The sequence below is a fragment of the Ischnura elegans genome, chromosome 6 (assembly GCF_921293095.1).
Source record: "Ischnura elegans chromosome 6, ioIscEleg1.1, whole genome shotgun sequence".
Classification (NCBI taxonomy): domain Eukaryota; kingdom Metazoa; phylum Arthropoda; class Insecta; order Odonata; family Coenagrionidae; genus Ischnura; species Ischnura elegans.
In genome coordinates this window covers 74,051,854-74,077,375 of record NC_060251.1, presented here as the reverse complement: position 1 = coordinate 74,077,375, position 25,522 = coordinate 74,051,854, and the positions used below count along the sequence as shown (strand labels likewise).

At 41.4% G+C, this 25,522-nt stretch overlaps 1 protein-coding gene across 1 annotated transcript in view; it reads right to left on the bottom strand.

The window, feature by feature from the left end:
* LOC124161398 (alpha-1D adrenergic receptor) overlaps positions 1 to 25,108 on the bottom strand; it is a 155,896-nt gene extending 130,788 nt beyond the window's left edge. Inside the window, exon 1 of the mRNA XM_046537716.1 lies at positions 22,789 to 25,108. Coding sequence (XP_046393672.1) covers positions 22,789 to 23,461 — 673 coding nt within the window. The 5' untranslated portion in view covers positions 23,462 to 25,108. The remainder of the gene's footprint in view (positions 1 to 22,788) is intronic.
* Between the last annotated feature and the right edge of the window lie 414 nt (positions 25,109 to 25,522).

Below are 25,522 nucleotides of genomic sequence, written 5' to 3'. Positions count from 1 at the left end.
ATTCACTGGTGATTATTGATGGGGGAGTTCGTAGTTGTGGCTTTCAAGTCTTTAACTTCTGCCACTTCTCTTTCTCGCGAGGGAATATTTTCCACTCTGGTTCCAAACACGTCCTCTCTCGCGCACTTTGCTCCGACTGAGAAAGTTCCCCCTCTACCTATGGAATGGTATCGTCTGTATTAAGTGGTGGGGCTCAATATGATTTTATCGGGTGAAATTAAATTAAAGGCTTTCTCCCTGACTTACTAAAAGGAAAACTGGTGAAAAATATTGGCGACACCTCTCAAAGGAACCGGGATGTGTCGATCGCAAACTGGGTGGGTTGGGGTTCATCGTTAGTGATGTTGTGTCGCTCTATTACGGAGACACTTCGAGCAAGCTTCAAGAAACAACCTGAGAAATAGTAACTCCGCACTTTACACATGTGTTATATTGTGAGTGTATCTCTTTTCTTTCGTGGGATATGGAACATTTTTTTTCCTATTTTTAGTGAATTAGCCGTGATAACCTTCTGATGGCCGTTGAAGAATTTCTATCTTTGTAAGCATTAATAATGTTATCGTGGAACAATTAACTCTGTATCTCAAGCATGGAAGGGATACATGTGGAAGGCGAACGGGGATGGAAAAAAACAGCGTTTGTGGATGAAACGGAGGGAAGCCTATATATAGAATAGGAGGAAGAAATTCAATTTGGCAATGTAGTTTGTTGAGCCTTAGTGTCGGAGATTTTGTCCTACGAAATTCAAACCTGTGGATTACCGAATTATATAATAATCAAATTGTATGTGTGCTGAACGTAGATATGGCATAGGTATGTTCGACTACCTATCAGTTAAGAAGTATACAAAATCATTCCTCTTCCTAACAATGGAAAACATGCTTTTTTTTTAAGTGTTATGCACTGTTCCGTTGTACACGAATGGCTCTCCGTTTTCATTTTCATTTGCCAATCCTCTTTATGAAATGGATAGGATTGGCAAGTGGATATGACCTACTTCATGGCAACCTACCTTAATCGGTAGAATACTTTAAAAAATAAATGAATGAATAAATCATTAAATCTTAACTAGAAGCTATGATGAAGTGAAAGGATTCATGGTGTTGTTCAGTGGAGGCTTAGTGGCGTCCACAGTTCAATTTTTATAAATTACCGTTTTAGATCGTCAGGCTTATCTTATTCGGTAGATTATTTCGATTAAATTTCTTTTCCTTCCCCTTATTGGTATATATCCTTTTTGTGTGACAGTATGCAATCTTGTGTGGGCGTGGTAGGATATTCGTACGTAGGTACGTAAGTAGATTATTATCCTTAAAGTCATTGCTAGATTTTCATTTCTCCCGCCCTTCTCCCTGTTTCGCTCTACAGCCTCCATGCATATTCAAGTACGAAGATAAATTCCTATTCGCGTATGATTGTCAACCTCATCTTCCCTTCCCATAATATGATTTCCCGGAGCTCAGCTCTTTTTCTTATCGGCGCCCCATAAGTCCCTTTTGTTCACCATAAATCTGTTGATTCATTTCGCTTTTTTTATCCGCTGAGTTCTCCTTTTCCTCACGCGACGATTTTACCCTGAGGATTACGTGTCATCCTCCCTCTTCGCTTAAGCGTCCTTCATTTTATGTCTCCCTCATTATTATTATTTTTTAATCTAGCTCGCATTCGCTGCTTGAAGAGATTCGCCCTTGGAGACGCGAACCTCTTCTGCAGTGATCGAAGTCGCCACTGTGAGTGCCTTGTTTGTTTTCCCCATTAAGGAGCTTTTCAAGTAAGTATTAATAGCTCATCTTTCCCCTCGTTCCGTGGCTGGGACATCTCCGGTGCGCGTTCGGTAATTTCAGTAAAACTATCCGAGTTCCGACTCGCTGAGTGCAATGCCGCCACGTCTTTCACAGCACAAAAACTGGCGTTTCGCATTGTTGCCTGGATTGGGAGACTCTTGAGGGGATCTATTTCCTTCGCTTGGCAGTTTTTGCTCGATTAGCGTCTTACTTACTCAAGTAAGTGTGTATAAATTAGTACATTCGAAATTGAGGGCGTGTTAAAATTTCACTCTACTTGTCAGCTTTCGATTACATTTGCGAGAGAGTAAATGTCTAGAAGTGGCGAGGGAAGGAAATATCGCCAGTAAAGCGTTGCCGTATGTGTTGCGTTGCGAAAGTGGTACATATAGTCTGGAATTATTCAAGTATTATTTTGCATCTATTTTTGCATTTTTCGATCCCTGCATCCCTCATGTAGTACACTCTGATGATTTCGATCGATCGATGATTTCGGCGATCCCTTTCCTCCCCCTGAAAAAATACGCATGAAAGAAGCACGTTTCTGCGTTTCTATGACTTATCCGTTGAACATAGCTGGTTGTTTGTGTACAAATTTGGACAACTTCATCATCATAATCTCATAAATTTTAAGCATGTGATCGATGAGGTCAATCAATTGATATGGGGTGTATTTATTTATGTATCTATTTAATGAGCCTTCATTAAATCTTGAATTTTAGTTTAGCACAACATTCACTTAGGCCCGAAATTGCATTCTACTAAAATAAATGCGGTAGATGCAAGATGAAGATAAGTTACGCTAAAAAAATCCACTCCAACTGCCATTCTGTTATACGTTTAATATTTAAATAATCGCGAATTTCTCCGCCCGCATTTCATGAATTGGTGACGTCGTTATATTTACGATTTATTTTCTAGTTCAGAGGGAGATCAGCATATCAAAGGAAGGGATCGGTCAAAATTGTCAACGAAAGTGAACCACGCGAGGACCATGCGTGAGGGCGGGTAATAGCTGAAAAGTGGTGACGCTCTACATGATTTCGTTATCTAATTACTTAACTGCTAAAAGGGTAAGGTCGTATATTTTCTTCGTGAATAGTTTGTAATGAAAAACCGAAAAATACGGATCCATTTATTTTTCAAACGCTAGTACAGTCAGCAATATAATAAAAATTGTGAACGAACACATTTTCATTCATCTTAAATAAAGATTTGCTTTAATTATTGTTTTGTTCATTCAATTATTCTTCCCCCTCTTTCTCTCATTGTTGGTTGATACTAAAATGATCGGAGGCGAAACGATGCGATAGCCAATTTTGGTCCTTAAACAGACGTGGTCCGCATTGGACAACCACGGAAGATTGGGGATCTGGAGCGCTCACAAAGCAAACACAAGGACGAAAATGAATCATATCTGCGGCGGAACCGAAATCACATAACGCCACCACTTTAATTGGAGCCCACTTGTCTGCTTAGTTGAATGGAGACAATTTCATATTCGGCCCAGATTTCTTTTCTTTGTTTCTCACTCTCTGCGGTCCCCTCTTGCTCCTTTCCCCAACTCGGAGTCTCCGTTTCATAATTATCTCATAACTTCGGAGAAGGTCGGCCATATTGGTTGAGCCCGGGCCAAGTATTTTTCGGTGCCGGGAGCAATGCATTGAGGAGCGCGCTCCAAATGTGGGCTAGCGACCAGCCGTATGCAGTTGGCGCGGCCGGCCGCAATGTGCTATTCAGGTTCCAAGGCCGTATTTATGCCCTCCACTCCCATCCGAAACGCCTTAGTTTTTTACCTGTATGTCGCACTGCCTGATCATTTTATAATTCCACGTTAAAGACAAATAAATTAAAGGTTATATCGTAAGTAAGTGACATTGTTACCGTTAATCTGTCGGTAAGTGAGCTCCACCTTTTAGCGCAATGGTATTAATTTTATTAACTTAAAATACTACATAGAAACCTACCTTAATCGGTAGAATAATTTAATAATAATAGTCCATTACATGTATAATTCGGTGGAGGCTAATAAATATATTCGGTAATATTCCTCACTTTCTATTTTATACCCGAACTTTCGACTTTTTCATTCTCTTTCTTTTTTCTGTTCAGTATGATGGCATCTTCTTTATTCATTTGTCATACCCACTTATCTCTATTTTTGCATTAAATCCTACCCTCCTATATAAATTGCTACTTCGATTCGTCCCCGAGGATTATAGGTATCCTTTCCTCCTGCCTCCTTTATTTCACCTCGTGGAAGTAACTTACACGTGTGAAGTCTCGCATAGTGGTCTAATCTTTTGTTTAGCGTAGTCTGACAAAATGTTTCAATTACATTTTATGTATGGCTGTTTACATAACTTGTTAATATCACTCGTCATATATCTCGGTTATGTGAAATTGTGCCCACGCCTGATTCACCCATCAAAAAAAATCAAGTGGCGAAAAGATATGGAACGAAGCGAGTTAAGGTGAAAAGGAACAATCTGGTCGCTTGATGCTATGCACATTTCCTTTATGTTTATCGATGCTAAGTGTATAATGTGTTGAGTTGTATGTACAAAATATCGTATCATGCTGCGTTATTTTACTATTAACTTTTTTTAAGATATTAAATAATTCGGTTACATAAAGTTAGGCATTCACAGTGCTCTTAACCTAACCTGGTGTCATAATTTCGTAATTTTGACTCCAAATTTGAGCGTTTTATCTGGATGCCTCATGTGACACGGTGTCCCCCACTTTTTTTCCCATTGTTGAGGTAAGGTGAGGATGGCAGCACTTACTCCCTCAGTTGTTTTTCGCTCTACTGTTTCTTTTTTCCAGAATCGCTTTGCTCTTAACGCTATCCCTTGATTCTAGTTCAAGGATAGCACTTTGAATATTTTAGCGCTACGTTTTTTCCTTCTTACTCTTCCGAAAGTACGAAACACTCGGCCAGGTTATCTTCCTCAAGGGGCCTAGTGCCTTCCCGAGTTTTTCTGTCCGCAGAGGGCCGCCGAGGGTCTAATTTTTGCTCAAAAACGGTTTGTCGCTCTCAGAGGGGAACAAAAATCAGAAAAGTTGGACTTAAGTAGTGTGCTTGCTTTGTTCTCGGTCCAGTTTTACAGTTCCCTGAAGATACCTCTCGTCACGAAAGCGTCTGTTCCCATTCAAGAGTGGGTCTTTACCGGACGTCATGAAGCTCGGTGGACATTTTTCACTGGAGTCCATGTATTTCTGGTGAACAATTTTACTCATTAAATAACAATTGAGATTTTCTCTCTAAATTGTTAAAGTAAGTTCACTTTGTAATGAAATAAGTCTCCTTCCGTGAAATCCGTTTGATTGTTCACTCACTGATCACGCTAAGGTTGCTCATGAAGCGTGTTTAAAAGCCTCTGATACGCCTTTCTTGCACCCTGGAATAGCTTTAAGTACCCGTGAAAGGGTCTCTTTTAAACAAGACTATCCTAAGTTCATTCGGACGTCGGGCGTATCTCGGAAATTTACCGGGATCCTCCATGGACACACGAAGGCGTAGCAGTAAGCTTTGAAAAACGCTTCATATGTGGATGTAGAAGGGTCACTGAGGAGAGACTGCTGAAGTCTAGGGAGGGGTTGTTGGAAGGATGAGAATATTGTTTAAACATGCGATGTGAAGGGGAATATTCGCAAAGGAAACGATTACGTCGGCCAAAATAATGCACGAAAAGAATAGCATTTTATCTGAATCCACCTTGGCGTGCATCTGCTCTCTGAAAGTAGAGGTTTTGCTATAGTTTAGGATTGTGGTTTTCGATGATTGAGACCCGGTCATCCCTTGTCCTGCGTTAATATTCATCCTGCCCTTTGGAGTTAGCTTCGCTTTCAGAGTTTTCGTCCGTGTTTGAAATAATTAGTTCCATTTTGAAACTATCCCCCGCCCGAGGATCGCTTCGTAATTAACTCAGTTCCGAAACAGCTCGTGTCGTGTTCCCCTACCTTTTGTCGTAGTCGTTTTCTGCCCTCCCCCGGTACCCATTCCCCAATTCCGTCCTGTTAAAACGTTCCCTCCCCCTTAATAGACCTTCATATTACTTTTCATAACGACCTTTCACCGTATTCAATTTCCGAAAGTGTTTTTGTTTATTTATTCTTCAATTATTTATTTGTCACTCCATCCGCCGGTCGTGTAACCTGTCAACGGCAATACTCTCGATGACCCCCCGCCTATTTCCAAGGCGCACCGTCCACCTCACCCCCTTTGTTCATCCGCAGGGTCTAACCCTTTGCCGTCACTCGCCCTACGCTCCCACCTCTCCTGCCAGGGTTTGAGTCCCAAGTGAGAGATGGGTCGTTCCGGGTGAATTCGGTCATAGAACGACTCATGACATGGAACGAATCCGCTTGAGGAACAAAAAAGAAAGAAAACGGCTACTGAATGAAGAATGGTACGATTTCGTTACAGCGGAGCATATGCGGTTACGGGGACGGGAATCAAGAACCAGAATAAGCAAATGCGTGTGATAAATTATAGCTAAATTAAGCACTGGATGTGCTGAAAAAATTCTTTTGACTCGTCCATAGTTTTAGTTTTGAACAAATGATTTATTCATTTTATTTAAGGGAATTTATTGGCATCCTTCAGTGCAAATAATATAATGATAGTATGCTTTAAAAGTAAAAAAAAATATATGCGTGCTTTCCTTTACATGATTTAGGCTTACTTCAATGTCCGGGTGACACATATTTTTGTCTAATTTTAAAGTTTTTTATTTTTTACGAAACAACGTGACTGATACGTCAATGCATGAATTTTCCATGGAGTTATCTCTCTCAATATTGTTCACATTTTTCCGGCATTTAGGTATTCTAATGTCGCGAAATAAAGTATGTATGTATGAAATAATCTTAGCAAGTTAAGAACCGAGACAAAACTCATTGCTTACGAAGATATTTAGGGTTAATATAATAAAATTGTAAGCGGATTTATTCTATCGGCTTAGGTAGATATATATATCGTACTTTTTGCGATTCGCCTCAGACTTGTCCCTCCCAAATAGAGTTTCCCTTTTTAAATCGCTTGCCATTTATCAATTTCAACTAACCAATTTCACTATATCCATAAATCCTTTTCTCTTCATCCCCTTCTCCGCTATCTAAACCCAGCATTATACATTTCTTGGATTATTGTATCAGAGGCAGTTTAGTCTAATTGAACAAACTATTGAAAAAGGTAAATTATGTATGCGCCCCGTGAATGGAGACATAGCGAGTGTGTGTTTTAGGCTTCATCTGGTTGATGTCTAAGGTATTAGTATAAATACTATCAGTTTCCTACAAAAATAGCATGATAACTTTCTGACGGGATTTGATGTAGTTCGTATCCTCATGTTAATATGAAGACTGTCTGGAGTAGGGGCGAATCTTCAAACTTGCTCATTTTACTGAAAAGGACTGGCATGAACTGCTTAGTGAAAATGAACGAGACTGCCCATCACCCATGCCCAGGGATCTCCTTTCCCTGTCGTGCCTTCACTTTCTCGAACCTTCCCATCCGCCCCTGCGTCCCAGGGACTCGTTCGCCTCATAATAAACCCTCAGGCTCCACTCTTCAGGAGTAGGTCTCTCTCTCTCTGCGGGTCTGTCCGTCTGATGCCCATGGGGACATCGCCTCCTTCCGTTTAATGGATGAGGTGACAAACCTATTAGTTTCCCGGGGTTAATAAGTCCCTCTCACTCACCCCAGGGTGCTCTCACCCCCTTTTGTCTCCGGTTGTCTGTCCCCCCTATCGGTCCACGGTCTCGCTCCCAGAAATTCCATTCCATGGCCTTCTTCGCCTCCACTTCATCCTCGTCCTGTATACATTACAGGGGAGGACGTTGACAAGGACTCAAGGGTGAAGGGAGTCTTCTTGAAGAATTCGTCATCGTTCTACGCACGGTAGTCCATTGATAGTTGGGTTTTGGTACATTAATTATGTGAAATCTCTCATTTCAGATATATCATTTAAAATTTCTCTTAATCTATATAAGTATACTTTCCTTCAGGTATCATCGCCCGGCAAACAGGTTCTGGGTTCGTGTCTCATTCAAGCCAAATTTTTAACCTCTGATTTCTGGATTTTTCCATTTTCCTCTGAACCATTGTCTTTTTCCATTTTGTGATATATTTTGTAATCAATTCTTCCTCCTTATGTGAATTTATATTGTTTATTTATTACTTCATACCCACTATATCTGCCAGACATGCCAGTGAATTTGAAACCTTGTTTAATGAATTCGCCCAGTATTGTACATTTTTTTTTGGCAATGATCAAATGAGTGTCAGAATTTTCCTATTTCATACTACCTAAGAGGGTTCTTCGGTTAACTATTCGTTTTCTGAGGTTTTTGCTGGAAGAGGAGTAGGCAGGCATATTAATTACTTGGGCTGCACATTACTGGAAATCGAACGCAGCCGTAAGAATTTCAGGAAGAGAATAGATTTAGTAATAGAGGCGTTTATGAATAGGAAAGAGCTGATGATAGGATCGGAAGGAAAGAATTTATAGAAAAGGATGGTGACGAGTGTGGCCTGGAATGTAGCGCTTTTCGGTGCGGAAACATGGACGCTTAGGAGAGAGAACGAAAAAAGGGCTGGAGATGTGCAGTACTCCACCAAATGGTAGTGTAGTTTTTCATTAGCTTCTCGAAATAGAAATATTATATGCACTGAATTGTTGAGGCCTTTACTTTGTAGGATTCCATATTTAATGTTTGGAAGGAAATTTCTTAGCTTATAAGATACATAATATACTATTACAATAGATTGGACCTACAGCACTTCTTTTGCGTGTACTGGTTTGTTTCTGTTGTAAAAGTTCAGCATCAAGCTATGGTTTTCACATTGCCTGTGCCCTCAGTGGTCGTTTTTTGCCACTTAATCAGATTTATGTTGCTCGTCCGTACATTATATGCCACCAACTTCGTGTTTTAGGGAGTTCTGGGGTTACTCGGCAATTAAATGGTACCGGAAATAATTTGAATATGAATATTAGTATATTTTCTTGATTTCACTGTCAATGTCGCATTAACAAAGACATGACATTTTACAGATGGTTGTTTTGCCTCAAAAAATGGGTAATTCCTCAAAAACTCGTGAAAGTTCGCCGTTCATACAGGAAAAGCAAATATATTTAGTTTAGAATTTATAATGACGTTTTCGGCATGTATTGTCTTCTGATTCTATCGGGATGTCATCATAATCGCATTCATTATGTTATTTTCATAATATGCGTTGAAATCACACCTCATTCACGAATGCTTTAAAATCCTCAGATTGTGTTCGGTAGGGGAAGACGTAGGCTCGGCGTCACCGATTACTGCGAAATAATCACAAGAAAAAGGATATTTTGAAAGATAAACATCTTCTGCAATCAAGGAACTCTTTTTGGCAATCATCCTGTCCTGTGTCTGTCACCATGACGTTGTTATTGTTATCGTCGCAATCCCTTCGCCAAGTTCCCATCCTCGTACCCCTCCCGTGGTGTATCCCAGCCCCAAACCTCTTCATCCATCTGCTCCCATCCCTTTACCCACGAAACGACAGAATCTGCCCCATCCCAGCCGGAATCCACACCGCAGACTGCGGCCTCGCTTTAGTGGTCCAATCTGTACCCTTTCTTCTCTCGAGAGTCGTTTATCGCATTTTCTATCCCTCCATTAAACTATGTCGCTAACCCTCTGTTTCCCCTTTTTGCCCTCGTCAAGACCTAAAAGGCCTTAATTAATGCCTTCGCTTTATTTTCATAATTAATGTTGCCAAAGTGGATGTCTCCTTCCTGCAGGGCTCGTGCGGAAATTTTTATCAATTAACCCGGTCTCTCTCGGTTACAGAGGTCTCGTGTAGCGGGTCCCTGAAGACGTTGTTTGTCGCAGGGTACTGGCAGGTCGTCGTGGAGTAGGTTTTTTGACGTTCGGCTGTATTTTTTCTTACCATAAACGCTTTCTCTGTTCAGTAATACACTCGTTTTCTTGAAGAGACTTTTTGTAACCTCTTTTAATTATGATAAATGTTTATTGTCCTAATTATAAGCGTTGGTTTTCACCACCTGAGGCTTATTAATCAATCTGCCGTAGTTATTCGCTAAAAAGTGAATAAAAGTGACAAGCCTTTGGGACAATATTTCAACAAGATAAATGCCTTTTCCATTGTTATCTTTTTCGCCATCCGCCGTCAAAATTATTAATTATCTTAATGTTGTCTATAAAATCGTGAAAATGTATTTTTTGTGCAGGCTTTTCTCTATTTTTTCTGTGTTTCGATATTTTTAAGGAACCTCGATTTTTGCGCGCCCTAAAGTTATAGAAAAATATTTTAGGCCTATTTGTCCCTTACTTACATACACGCGATAGTTGCTCATAGAATGATTGTAATGACATTTATACATTTCTTTATCCCTCGAATTTTTTTTTATTTCTTTCTCAAGACCTGAGCAATCTAAGTGGAGATGATAATTCTCGTGGGATTACGTATTAAAGTGATCTCACGGGAGATTTGAGGTGTCAGTAACGGTGTGCGAGAAATAAGGTCTCTCGAGAACGAAATTGGAAGGCGAGAGAAGGGATTGGAGCTAGAAAAGATCGCAAAGTGTTACTGTGGAGCTACTTTCTTCCGTTTGGAAGAGGGTAGATATGAGGAAAGGATTGCTTCTCTTGGGCCGATGACGAAGGTGGGACTTGAACGCTGTAGAATTTGGAAATGAAATGGGGTGCCGTACAATTTTTGAAGCCGTTTAAAGTGGAGTGAAAATGTTAGCTATACGTGGAAGAAGGAGAAATAGTACAGGATTTAAGGATAGAAGGAAGATTTAACAGCTTTAAACCTAACTCAAAGAGAGCCGTGGATCGTGGATTTTTTTGTTGCTTCGGACTTAAGATGAGACGAGAATGCGGAAAGCCTATCTTTCTTTGTTCGATTTAGAAATTATATGAAACCAATGGTATTAAAAATTGTTTGAATATAGCTATCAAAAACGAAGCTGAAATTAAATCCATCATATTTAGTTAGTTTGATGTCGAGTACTGTTAAGGGTAAAAACGGTCGATTTTAGGATATTATCCAGCGTTATTTGCAAGATGGAGTGATTCAAATCCGTTGAAAAGTGTGCTTTGTATGTCTCATAAAAGATTGACCTTGTACCGATATTTTTGGATGATTCAGTGAAACGGCGACCTGGATCGTCCATGTAAACCTATCTCTCCCGATAGATTATTTCGTATAGTAATGGTGCAGGGGACTTTGAAAAAAACTAGCCCTTTTCATCATCTTTTACTTCTTTTTGAAGTTATACACTGCCCTCATCGAAGCGTAATCTATTTTATATCATCTTTCGGGAGTACTTTACGTGATATTATAAGGAAACTCTCCGAACCAAGTCATTTCTCCCAACCAATAATCTATAGGTAAGCCTTAAATATGCCCGAGGCCCCATGGCTTGGATCCCCTTTGAAGCCCTTGTTGCCTGATCTCCTATACGGACATTCTTCATCCCACAATTCTTTATCAAGGTACCGGGGAAGTATTTACTCTGCAATCGATACCCTTAAAGTGCACAAAATTAAGTTATTACTTACAGTTTCAAATGAAAAATCAGATAACGATACAGGCTCTTGACCACGTCCATTCGTAACTTATTGTACCTGTCGATTTAACCAAAAATATATTTCTAATTTGGTCAAATCTTTGGCTAAACTTCGAGGTATATTGTTTATCCGCAGCGTTTTCGCATTAATTTATACCAGTGTTTGGCAGCTCACAGGCTGTGCGCGGTTCCCACGACTATCAACAGTTCATTATTTATTGTCTTTAGATATTGGTTATGCTTAAGGGGAAATTTCATCGTTTGAATTTAGTAAGTAAGTCGGTATGTTATTATTTTTTTGTAAATCCGATTGCGTTATTAGTATTTTCCGTCTTAGCCATGACCGTGGGACATCGTATTTATTAGAGTATTCTACCGATTTGGGCAGGTTTCCATGGAGCACTCAAGAATCATTGTGGGAGCCTCACCGTCCTTCACGCACTTCCCTCTATAATTCATAATCAGGCCTCCTCCCTTTCATTCTATGTAAAAATCCTAATTTTTTCCTTCCTCTCCCTCTTTTACGTTAAATTCTACCGTCTAACACTGTTTTCTACATCCCCTCCCTCGCTAAGTACTCCTCCTTTGCTAATGCAGTTCTCTTTCTGATGTAGACATCGTAAAAGGTTACCAATCCCTGATTTATGGCATAAGATGCCTGGAAGGTTGGAGGAAACACATTTTCATAATTTTTTGCATCCTTTAAAACCGGTATAATATCTAACAGAAGGTAAATCCCGTAGAGAATAAGACATAGGCGTATTTTTTTTTTCGTGAACAAGAACTGGAAATTTTTTTCCAGTCGATCCAACCGTCGCTCTCATGCAAGCAATCCTTTGATAATATTGGCGACGCACACGTGGCTGGCTTCTCCAGCGATGCTCCTCGTTTGCCTCTGCTCCCGGTGACCCCCAGTCACCCCGTCTTCTATAAATCCTACCCCTCATCATCATCCCCTATCATTTAGTTACTCGTGTCCCTGTGGAGGGAGGCCGGATCCCAGTCCATCCAGTCTGCGGCGGTGGGTATTTGCTTCCCCACCGACGACGACGCTCAGCCGTCCCGGGCTCGGTGAGGTGTCCCCTGGGAGATCCCTTTCTCTTAAGGGGGCACTCTCCTCCGTGGGAAGGGAAGGTAACGATCGAAATGTGGCTGCTATTGGTCCTCTATCTTTGTAACTCTCTGGAATACCATCTTGATTATAATGCCAGTAGTCATTCTAATGCATGTTCATTTACATCAACATGGACGTAAAAACAGTATTTTAATGAGTGATGATTACTCTTATTACCTCTCGGCACTCAAAACAATTACCATTAAAGTATTCTACCGATTAAAGTAGGTTTCCATGGAGTGTTTAAGGGGCATTCTGGGAGCCTCCCCTTCCTTCAAGCACTCCCCTGTTCAATTCACAGTAAGACCTACTCCCTGTTATTATATTTAAAAATCCTATTTCCTTCCTTCCTCTCCCTCGTTTACCTAACATTCTAACCTCTAACACCGTTTTCAACATTCCCTTCCCGCTAAGTGTTCCCTCCATCCATACCTCCTGTCTCCTGTGTATCTCTTCTAGAACCTGCCTCTCCTCACCCACCATGTCCAGCAAATCGTCTCTGCATCGATAATTTTGCCAGCAGATGCCGTCACGGGTCATTCTAATGCCTATTATTTTACTTCAACATTCATATAAAGACAGTAATTGAAAGAGCAATCGTTATTTTTATTTACTTCCAGCGCTCAATGAAATAAGAATGGAAATTGTATCTTAATCAATGCAGTTGATTGGAGAGAATTTTCTGAAAAAATGAATTTTAGGTAAATCAATGCGTATAATAAAGTCGATTGGATTTACAATTAACTTTATTCACCCGATTAAATAATTCCAGCTATATATTTTAAGTGAAAGTAGTTTCAAGACGCGAGAAAGTAAACCGATAAACCGAGATGTTTTATTAAACGGGCCACCAGCCTTTGAAAGATACCCTGAGAGATAGTTACAGGGAAGTGGTAGGTAAATATAAAAACCATCTCCTTGAAAAAACACTGTGTGTCTACTTTCATGGTGATCGATATAATAGTGTCGTTGTCTATTGATCTCGGATGTTCGAACACCCATATGTTTTCTTAATTTCATTGAAGGGTTTCTTCCATTGAAGGTAAGTTTGCCGAGAGCATTTTGCGAACCACCCCATACGGACAGGACCCCCACCCGCGCTGAACATTCCTCTTTAATTCACTTTATGGCCAAGTCACTATCATTGTATCCGTAAAGCCAATTATATTCCTCCCCCTTCCCCGCTCGACCGGCTTTTTTCCTGACGAATTCTGTTGGTCCAAAATTTCCGCTATCACATTGAAATTTTCGAAATGCATAAGATTTAGACACTGTTAAAAATTTCGGTACTCCACAAGCATGAACATTTACCTCAGAATTTTCTCTAAGTTTTCTTTTAATTGAAGTACAGGTAAAGACGGCCAATACGTCGGGTCGGTAGTGGTACATCCCCTGAAAATGGAAGTACTCCTAATTTTTTTTGTAACCTAAAGTTTTATATTTGACACGCAGGTGCATGTAGACAAAGTTCCTCCTAGACTACGCACCATAGAGAATCCGAAGTCAGAGAGTAGGTTTTAAACAAAGAGTTCATAAGAAAATTAAGAAGATGTGCGACCGAGAGTGATACGTTCCCTTAAAAGGGAAGTTGTGGGTCGTCTAAAGGCCCTGTCCACCACCCCCCGTCGAAGCCCCACAGACCTCATAAATCATTGGGGGGCTCAAATTGAATCCGTGGATCGGGATAATCGGCTTTGGCGAAGAAGGTGTGCGGAGCGATTGGGCTACAGAGAACTCTCTCTCTCTCTCAGATTCCAAAAACAAGATATGAAGTCGAAATCAATCCGTCCAAGGGTGATTATTATTCATCGAGTCGGGATCCGCTCGTGTTTTCATCTGTCGCGTCGGACGAATTTCTGTCATGTGTGTGCCTGCCTTTGGTTCGATTTGATTTGTTTTCCTATCGCAGGAATATCGATTTTTTTCATTTGGAATAAGACGACGGCTCCAAGATGATATTCGAATTCATGAGGGTTATAGAAATATTGAACATTTTATGTATCTGCATGGTTATATTTACCAATGGTGTTGTTGTAGTTAAAAAGCTTCGGTAGGCCTGGTATTACGATTTGTGAGAAAACTTCATTCCAACTTTTCGCTCATGTTGTGTGAAAGATGTTGATTTTATGTATAACACCCTATTATGTTATGAATCAATTTTTGGTTACGTAGCATAAAAATCAAGAAATTTATGAAGTAACTAAATTGTTTTTTTTCTGAGCCTTTTACGTACCTGCCTTTTTATCAACCCTCACTTTCATTGCTAACAACGTAAGGTATCTAAGCAATGCTAAAAACATTGTAACCATCCCGAGCTCAGCGAAACGGACAAAAGCCAAGTGTCGGTATCGAGGTCTATTCGCGGATAATCTACGAGTGACTTTGGAAAACGAAACTCCGACGTACTCCCCAATTAATTAAAATACTGTGTTTAGTTTTTTCCGTGTCCCATCTGTCCTCCAGAGCATATTGAATTGTACGTCAGTACATGTGAATCGCGAGCACAATGCGCGAATAATACACGCCGCGGAAAAGGCGGGAACGGATATGAAAAGTCTTTTTTAGTTTTCCACGCGATTTTACATTGCCCGGATGGTAACGAAATGGAATCTGAAATTAGTGATGGAAAATCTCAACCAGTGGGAAAAGACCCAAGAAGTGTTCACTCATCGCCAGGAAACCATCGAATCTTTCTTTGCTCGGAAACGCATAATAGCCATTTTGCTGTATCGGCACTCTTGCTGCCTTTTAAATCCTCAGTGAGTATACGATGACCACGCATGAATTATGAATGAAGCGCCAGCTCCATTATCATCATCACAATCATTCCTACCCAGCCTTTCTGCGGACTCCGCAGGTCGAGCCTCTTCTCTTGGACAGCGGACCCAACCTCGGCCGTGACGGGTGCGATGCCTGTGCGTAATGTTTCCGGATGGCATTTGCGTGTCTCCCTCGGGAAGACACACTCCTCGCCGATTTCCCCGTTTTCTCCCACCAGGCTTCTCCCCCCGTTCCTCCCGCGCGAATCACCCCCATCCCCCGCCGCTCGGCGATCTGTATTCCGAGGGAGTGTCGGTGTCGTTGAAAGGCGGCGCGTCTTTTTCTTCAGGGCTTCAGAGGGGATGGGTGTCTATCCTTCCTCTCTCCACCCACGCGCTTGTCGCCGTTTCTCTCCACTCTGCCCCCTCTCTGTTACGCCCAGATCGACGGGATGGTTGTGTGTTTGGCAGGGGGGTCATTATCGGGTGTCGAATGGAAGGTTTTCCCGAGAATAATGATTTGCGAAGTTATGGATAGGCTCGAGCGTGTATTTACGCATCTGCCGAATAATCGGGAAAATATTTTGTCGCCGGATAGGTGATGGGTGAGAATGTTGTGTTGCTGGCAGGGGTTGATCGTGGCGAGTGTTGGATGGATAGGCTTCGGGGTCCAAGGTGTAATTAGCTGCAGACTCATGGATTGGTTTTAGGAATTGTCTTAACAGCTGGTGAACAATTATTGAGAAAATGCGTCGACGGTGGATCTAGAATCAATTATGTTGCCTAGTTGCGCTATAGTCAGTCACGAACTCTTGAAAAAAAACTTACATTTTAAAAATAGCGTTTATAACTTCCTTTTTTCTTTAAGCGCTTATAATTTCAAAAATTAGCAGTTCATAACAGTAGGACCTGTCAAGTTTTTTCTTAAGTTAAAACTTTTGCAACCTATTTGCCTACGGATACCTTATACTCAATCTTCCGGACACGTTGAATAGATTTTGGTAAGTTTAAAGACTGGTACCTAATTTTTAAAAATCTCATTTCTATTGGAAAGAGCTGTATTTAGTTCCCTGCTTTCTTTAAGCTGTTTTTTTTTATCTTTCAGACTTATTTGCTTGAAAAATAGAATCTATCATTCAATATTTTACCTACTGGTTTCAGCGGTGCCATGTTTTGCTCGAGATAGTCTCAAGCCTTGGTAAAATTTGTCGGGGTGATTTCATATCTAAGAAATATACGACTCTGCTCGACCGCTGAAGATGGTCGTATAGATCTGTGGGTTTTGCTGCGTCGAGTTCCCTGACCGTACCCGCTACATCTGCATTTCAACCGCGATATCTCCACTTGGGTCGCCCGTTAAAATTTTATTGCGCGTTGAATCTCGCGGGGATTAAACTCATAACGGACACTTACGCCTTCTAAACCTCCAAATGATCGTAAATGTTGCTACAGAGGATATTTTACATTATTTTTCTAAATTTGAAAACCATGAAACGCATCTATGCAAAATTTACTTATTATTTATTGATAGAAAAGACGTAATTTTAACCTTTTTTCAATCAAATATTTATAGTTTACATATTATTATTCTTGATTTATTCTCAATCAAGTCTGAAAACGTTCTTTTTTCCTTCTGTTATTTTTTTCTCTCGTGCCTTGGGTGCTTAACCGTTAGATGGTAGATTTCTGTTCAAAACTGCGAGCATGTCTACTTTAAAGTAAATGATAGATCACTGCTTCTTTAGCTCCAGCTGAAGTGGATATTTCCTCGGCCCGACGTTTCATCTATCAGAGATATCCGTCGATAGATAAGAATTTTATCGCCACGTCAAGTACCTGCCAACGTAACATGTGCACTGCTCTAGGATTTCTTCGCGCGACCTTTATTTTCTTCTCGTGATTTTGCCTCCGTGTGCTACTCTTCCATCCGCTAGGTTTGCCTCTAAAAACATAAATTTCGTTAGTTTACTGTAATTGCAACGGATAATATAGCGCTTAATGCTAAATCTGATGTTTTTATGTAGCTATTCTGTTTGGAAGTCTTCATCTTCTAATAACTTGGTGGGTTGATAAAGAGAATCGAAATTTTTATATCAAGCATTTATTTGGTTGAATACCTCATTTCGTGTAAAATAAAACTATAAAATTCACCTTAATTTGGTTGAGTAGAAGGTATTTCTATTTTAGACGAAGACATAGCAGAGAGCTATAGATCGTATACTGACGAACGGAATTCCGCGAGATAAGCCTGGATACGGCGGCTTGTTATTAACCTGATTTTGCTATTAGATCACCAAAAATTTCTTTAATTGAACTAATTTTCCATCCGCCTGCTTTTCATTATGTATTGAACACTTACATCCCTTGGCCTCTTCTTGTTAGCAAACTGGGCCTCGTCGGAAATTATTTATTCCTACTCACAATGAACTTCTGTGCTTTGCTATGTTTTCGTAATGAGCGCCAATTCGGTTCGTATACATTAGCCCTCTATAACCTGCTTCCCATTCTCCTACCCGCGAGCTAAGAGCGGTTAGTTTAACTTGTTTGACTTTATCGACCGCTTTTAAAGTATAGTGAAAGGCTGTACTTCTTACGATAATGCAGGGTGACCAGCAATTTATATTTCAATCGTGCTGGAGTTACGAATCCATAGCAATCTCATTGTAAAATATTGATTTTCGTTAAAAAATTAAGGTGGAGGAGTGAACGAAAAAATTCATTTTTTATTTTAAAATTGGTAGAAATCAGTGAGAGTAATGAAGTTTCATTATTTTATTTATCTAGTCTATTTCTTTACGTGGCAACTCTAGTACAACTTCTCTGCGTTATATTATGAAACAAAGCACGCAAGACTTGATGCCTTCACATTTCCTCGCTTAGTTCCACGTTCTTCCCTTTTTCTCCAATTACCGCTGTACTACAGGTAGCGATTTTATGGGTCGCTGTTTTATTTCAAAGTCTATCAAAGCCTACGAGAAAAGTATTAATCCAGTATTAGTCATTCGCTCGTTTTAGTTAAATAGTTGTCGGTACTGATATTAGATAATCTTTATCCTAACGTTACAAAATAATTTACGTGTCTTACATTAGATTTGAATTTCATTCCAAAACGGCAGTTTTCGGTGACTTGTTATTCGCTTCCATGTATTATTATCAGTTATTTTTCGTTTTGTAATTTTCAAGATGCATAATTTAGTTCGATTCAAAGTGGAAACGTCAGAATAAGCGTTATAACTCCTGAATGATCAGGGCGGACATCGTGCTGGAGGCATCTCAGTCTCTCGAATGCACGAGTAAAGAGCAAGACTAAATGGCTTAAATGCTGCAATGAAAGAAAAACTCGAGCGTTCCTTTTGGAGGAAAAGTAAGGTTCAGTGGAGGTTTATCAATTGCTGGCGTCGGGAATTGATTCTGCCGTCTGCTCTCGCCTAACTGCGATAGCGTACGGCCGACCCCGCTGAAATAAGCCTTCAATCCGCAATCGCTCTTTTCCGGGCACTCCTGCTCCAAGGACAAGGACCTTGTCCTTGACGCAGGGGGATGATACGGTGCCTCTTCGGAGAGAAAACACATGACCTTTCTCGGAAACGCTCCTGCGAAATCCTCCACGGCCCAGCAGCTGTGTTTCCCAGTAGTTCCGGCCGGGGGAAAAGGGTCAGGTCTTAATTTCCCAGAAGTATGGCCCCCGAAATCAGTCCAGGAAATTCTGTATGCTTTCCCCGAAGGAATAGTCTGCAAGTGATTCAGATTTTGTGGAAGTGCGGCTCGTCCTTTTTTCCATCACCCCTCACCCCTGTTGGTTTCATCCCCTGTGTGCCTATTGCGAGGTTTATCCCTCGTGTACTCGGGACTGGAGCTTTACTCAACGAAAGGTGATTTACGCTCGGCGTAAGTTTCCATGCACCACAAATTATATGCGATCACCTTATTGCAAATAATAGGGGTGTCTTTCGTCTTTTGGTCGAGTGAATTCGGGTTAGAAAGGGTAGCCGGCACAGAATTTTATTCTCGTATGTAGGGAGAAATTTTCTATTGTAGTCTACGTCTACGTACTACCCCGCAAGCGGCCTCAATGGGTACGTGGCGGGGAGTGTTAGGATACCAGCCAATTACATGTATGTGTGCTGAAAAAATAAGGGTTTGTGTTGGCACGGTTATTTTACTGCGGCATAACATATATTAAAGTTCATTTTTGCTCGAGGGAAAACGAATAATTTTACCTATCCGTTCGGCATAATGTCTCTCTTAAGTTATTCTGTCGAATCTGCCTATATATTTTGGTTCCAAGATAATGTTCTCCTTGTCAATCTAAAAGTTTATGACCGTAATTCCTCAAGCAATCTTCAGCCTGGCATATACCCTCTGAGTCTCTGGCGGCTCCCGACCAGATTCGTATTAAAGCTGTGCAACGCTCTCTGTTTGCTCTTGGCAGTTTTTGTCGAATCTCACCGCTTTTCTTTGTGTTTTATGCGTTCGCGAATCAAATCTTTCTGTATCGGAACTACCGTTGACATTGTTATGGACATATTATCAGTGTTAATATGTAGCCCTTCCACCACTTCAAAGCTTCTAGCTTCGATTAAATACGGTGATGAACGTTGAAGTTATGGTTGATGAGCTCAAAACAAGGATATTGTGAGTGCAGAGTGTTAATGGCGTGACAGGAATGGGCTTCAAAAGACAGATAGCGATATCTTAATAGTAATGTGTATTCCATCAGTTATAATTGGTTATCATGGAAAATTATGCTGATCGCCCCTGCATGTACCCTCACCCGCGTCCAATTTCCTTCTTCGGTTCATCATGAGCTTCATTAATCTACATTTTAACCAGGAACCATGTTCACTTTCACAACTTTATTTGCTTACCCCTCATCCTTCCCTCTCAGCGTTTTACTAAAGTAATGAAGGCGATAATTCATCAAAAATGTTTTCCTACCTGTAGCGTACCATGGCACGAGGAATATAAACAGAAGTGTTAATGGGTGCTTAGCATGGAAAACCGCTGTTTGGAGGTCTAGAATAGTGGAGGACGTAAACCGGGAGCGTTTAGTAATTTAAGGGGCGTATTTAAGAGGCCGATCGACAAGGGTGGAAAGTAAAGGAAGAGGATTAGAAGTTAGGAGTGTTGGGAGTTCGGAAGGTTATGATAATGCACTTTTAATGGAGCGAGATTGTGACTTGAAAAGTCCCTTCTTCCATGTAATCCCTTTGGTATGACGAACTTCAGGAGACTTATTATGGTCGAGTTGTATCGCGAAAGTAAGTAAATATGTGGAGACCAGAAGAGGGAATTTTTTAAATCACTACCAGTCATTCGGTCATGCCAATTACAATTATTATTAAACTGTACAAGAATATTTTGAGATCCCAGTACAGTGTGAGTGAGTTAGAGATTGTTTGTAAGTACTGGGTTTTTGATTCATCATGAATATCTCATCGTACCACCGAGTCACGCCAAAATCAGTTGATTTTATTATTAATCAATTAATCTACTGGTTATGGATAAATTCTGTGTTAATTTTAACATAGTAATAGCTAAGTTATTTATTTTCGTATTTTTTATCCACGCGTTCTTAATAAATCACGAATATTATAACCTAATCACGAATATTATTACCTTCGAACTTCAAAAAATTCGTTGCCTCGAGGGGTGATAACAATGGACCTTAAGTCACCTTTGAAGTCCACGCTCGGACTCTCATGTTCGCTCTCGTCGATGCCTGAATTTATATGCTGATAAATTATTCCGTCCCTCGTAACCTGGCCCCTCTGTCATTTGCATTTGCTATTCCAAGCTAGCTTTGGGGCCGAGCATAGTGAAAGTCTCTCTTTTATCCCTCTATATATTCCTTGCATGAATCATTAAGAGTAACATTTCTACTTTAATATTTTCTACAGTGTTTTTCAGCCTACGGATTATCATTTCGGGAATGTGTAATAACTCCTTCCACCTGAGACCATGCTCGGAGTGATGAAAAACAAATGCTTGAACTATGCTTTTTATATTAGAGTTGTCTTATATCACTTGCGTTTCTATCTCTTTCATCTTTATTACTAATGCTCGTAGGTCTCACAAGTTTGTAACTTAACGACTTGAAAATAGGATTTAAACGCATTCATTGATACCTTAATCAAGGAACCCATTCGTCGTCATTTAGGATGGAGAAGTGGTTAATTAGATGACGGTTTTGTTTTTGTTATTGCCTTCGAGGTAGAGGTTTGCTTCGATGTAAAAATATACTTTAAGTTGGCTTAAGCTCGTTCTGAATATCATCTTCATGAAGTTCTAGACAGAACTAGGGAGCTCGAAGTTCGCGGAAGGTAGATCACGCAGGTTCTTCATGTTTATTTCATTATAATGCGTGTTGGAATACGTAAATAGCTTCTCGGATAGGTTGCATGGCATGCTTAAACAGGTGTCCTTTCAAGAAATACCATCGTCCAAGGAATTTGCATGAAAGTGACACCCCGAGATTATCTTACCGGCGATTCAATTTTGCGGGTTGCGTCTTTAATGTCTCTATTTTAATGGTAAAAATTTCTCCATTACTGACGTGTCATCAAAAATTTAACTGACTTCTTTCTCTTTTGTTTTCAGGTAAATTACCACATTGACACGTTTAACATTGTAACGGGCTCCATCATGAGGTATGTACTGTAATTTGTGGGCCTACGAGCAATATACTTCGTTAAAGCCATTCATTACTATCGCAAACTCGCCATAAAATCGTAAGTAATTGTGAGACACATGTGCAACTTCGTTAATGCGGTATTTTCTTCCATTTAATTACTTCAAAACTCGTAAATAACTCCATGAACTACGTGGATTTCGCGCAGAAAAGGGGAGCCATTAGAACTAAATTTCTTATATGTCAATCATTTTTATAGTAAATTAAGGTAATGGTTGCAAAATCAGCGCTTTAGTGCGTAACCATGTGTTGAATTTTTCACTCCAATGAAATAAGTTTATAAGTCTTTAGCTCCGATGAAAATTTTGGTACAGTCGATCTCCCATGTCTGACACTTCAGAGCTTAGCTGAGGATGGACTGACAGGGGAAACTTGTAGTACCAGGTAGACTTTTTTTATATTTCATGCATGGAATTAAATGAAATCTTGAAAATATTTTAAGTATTGATTATGATTATATTAGAGATCGAAAAGATAGAGAATTTCATACGGTTATGTTAACATTAAAGAGTTGGATTTGTTCATTATCTCTGAATTCCACCGCGTAAACTTTGAGACGTATTCGCTGAACTTGAAAGTCTAATTTTCTGCGATGTTACCAAGCTTAAGTACTTAACTCTTTCCGATAATGTTTCTATGACCATTGCCATGCGTCGAAGAAGTGAAATATATCATACACGCTTAAGAAAGTGTCTACTTCTATAGAAGCCATATTGCTTATTCATAATTGATGTCAGAGCTATATGGGGTTTAAGCTCTGACGTCGTTTTAATTAGAGTCGTAGTCACTATGTCAGAATGGGCGAGTAGAACTTTATTGGGCATCATTCATTATTTCCTTGGGCACTCACCGAGGAACCCGGGGATGGCCCCCAGGGGCATGACGAAGAGCGAGACCAGAAGGTCCGCGATGGCCAAGGACGTTAAGAAGTAGTTGGTGACGTTGTGGAGTCTCCGGTCCTTGGCCACGGCGAGGCACACTAAGACGTTCCCCACGGCCCCGGCCACCACTGGCACCACCACCAGCAGGTACCACCACTCGTAGGAAGGGGGCGGGGGCGGCGGGGGGTTCAGCCGCCCCCGGTCCCCGCACCCCAGCTCGCCTAGGGCAGCGCGGCACGCGGCCTTAAGGGGTCCGCACCCCGAATCCGTCCGATTCCACCACGGACACTCGACCGCGTCGCACGCGGTGATGTTGATGCCGCAATTCAGGCCCCCGGGGGCGGGTGTAGTGTCGTCAGGGGGGCAGAGGAGGCGGTGGCACAGATCCTCCGTGGTGTTGGCTTCGTCCAGGAGGGTTCCGTTGCCTCCGCAGTTTGCGGCCATGCGGGCGAACTCGAGGGCCATCCGGGTGCAGTCGGTATCGTTGACCCCGGAGGCGGTGGGCGAGGTCCTGTTGCCCCCATCGCAAGGGGTATCTCCACCCCCGTCTGCCCCTCCGCATCCCAGAGGTTCGCACCCCAAGCAGTCGGACACTTGGGTCGCATTTCCCAGGAGGAATTTCAGGGCATCGGTGACGTTCATTGTACGGATTTAAAGCACACTTCCCTGCCGCCTGTTCTTCTGGGGCCTGGGCCCCTCAGTTCAAGACCCTCGGCTATGAGTCCACATAGATCCTCTGTGCGGGTCTCTCAGGGCTCGAGGAAACCTTGTTTAGGTGACTACAGTGACCTTTTTCTCAAGGGGGAGATAGGAGACAGGCCGGCTGAAAACCCGATCATCCACACCAGCGATCACCGTGATCAATGAGTCGCGCGAATTATCCCTTCGATGGGCAAATTTACATTGTCCCGAGGGGGCTCAGCGTGCAGGCCATGCAAATTAGTCGGTTCCTGAAGGCATTCACTTTTCCGGAGACGCTCTAAAGTAAGGGTTAGTCTGTCAATCGATTCAGTACTAAGGTTCGTTCCCCGGATGTTTTTCATAGTATTTCCATCTGTTTATTTTTGCAAAGAAATACGCGATACATTCGTCTGGGCGTAATTCGTGGAGTTAAAGTTTACTGAGATATTCATTAGATTTCTTTCTCAATCTACAAGTATTTTTGTCTTGTTAACCTGAGCTTCATCGTTTTCAATGTCACCAGTGTTTACTAGAGTGAGCGAAGAATTACAAAGATATATATTCTCAAGATTTTTAGTTGGCTACGCTGTTGAATCGGAGTGTTGAAAGTGAAGCCAGTTAGTAATGCATTGTGTCTAGCATCTAGTCTTGAACTTCTCTGTTTTCATTCGTGAACGAGATGGTTGAGAAGATTTTTAAAGTCGATTGTCAACGTGTGGGCGTGGTGACGCATTATTTAATTTTTAATTTATTGTCGAGTCCACCCGTCAATATTACTTATTTTCGTCATGGCTAAAATTAAAGTTAATGCCGCATAAGTAGTAGTCTTTTCTTCCTCTTCATTGATGCAATTTCTCAAAGCCAGTCTTTATTAAAGTAATTGTTGGCGTAGTTATCGGTCGATAAAAGTGTTCGCAATCATCTGATTTGGCGTCAGCTTGAATTAGTTTAACCCCATCTCCGAAAGTAAAGAAAAAATTCCGATACCTCATCTAGTCACGCTCTGAATTCAAACTGTTCGTCTCTCCGAGTCACCATGTTTTAGTGATCGAAATTCGAGGGTTAAGGTCGATTTTTTTGCTCAGTCGATAAATGCGTTATAAGTCGATATCCAAATAATGGCCGCGAAAATATGAACTGCAAATCCAGTCTAAATAAGATTTTCGTTTTATTATTATTTTTTCGGAAAAGATAACACACGATACGATTCAAAAGAGATTATTGATTGGATTAATGGCTTCACGAGGGTGTTTGAGGGAACGGAGGTCGATTCTGCGAATCCGTATGAACTTTCTCGAAGTACTCGTCCTCGTAAGTCAGTTTCCAGCCTCCGTCTCCGCGCTCATCAGCCCTTACCGAGTATTACACCGTAGCGTTCCTAACCCGCGTTATCGTTGAGGACGTTTTAAAATACGTTAGCAATGCACACACACGAAATCACATCAAGTAGCGGACGATCTTGAGGGAAAAAAGTATTTTTATGTATATTTTTCTTTAATACCACTTCCCTAAACTCTCCGGGCGTACCGCGCCTTCGGGGGTGTATCACTCTGCGAGGAGACAAAAGGCGGTCGGCACCCGCGCGCACCAGGTCCCGCCGCCACAACACACCACTCCCACTCCTTTCGAGAAAGCGACTAAAACTCTCCGCCGGCCGGCTGTGTGCCGCTTCCTACTCTGCCGCGCTCCCTTCTCCGCTTCCCCTATCTCTTCCCCTCCGCGCCCCACTCGTGTGTTCCCGCACCCCTCTCTCCCCGGCCGCTCCCCGCACCCTCCCGCCTTAACACCTCCGCGACCTCGCTTTCCGGGAAAATGAATGAGTTACCCCGCTACCTTTTGCGTGTGTAACCCGTCTCCACCGTGTCTTTCTCGTCTCCGAGATCTTTTGTTTCTTGAGTGACTCGCGCCCCACCTACTCCCAGAATCAGTTCCAGGTAATTCCTCTGATTTTCTGAAGATCTGGTGCTTTCTCGGCGAGTATCTGGGTGGAAATTTTCTCGGGGAATTCTACTAATTCGAGAT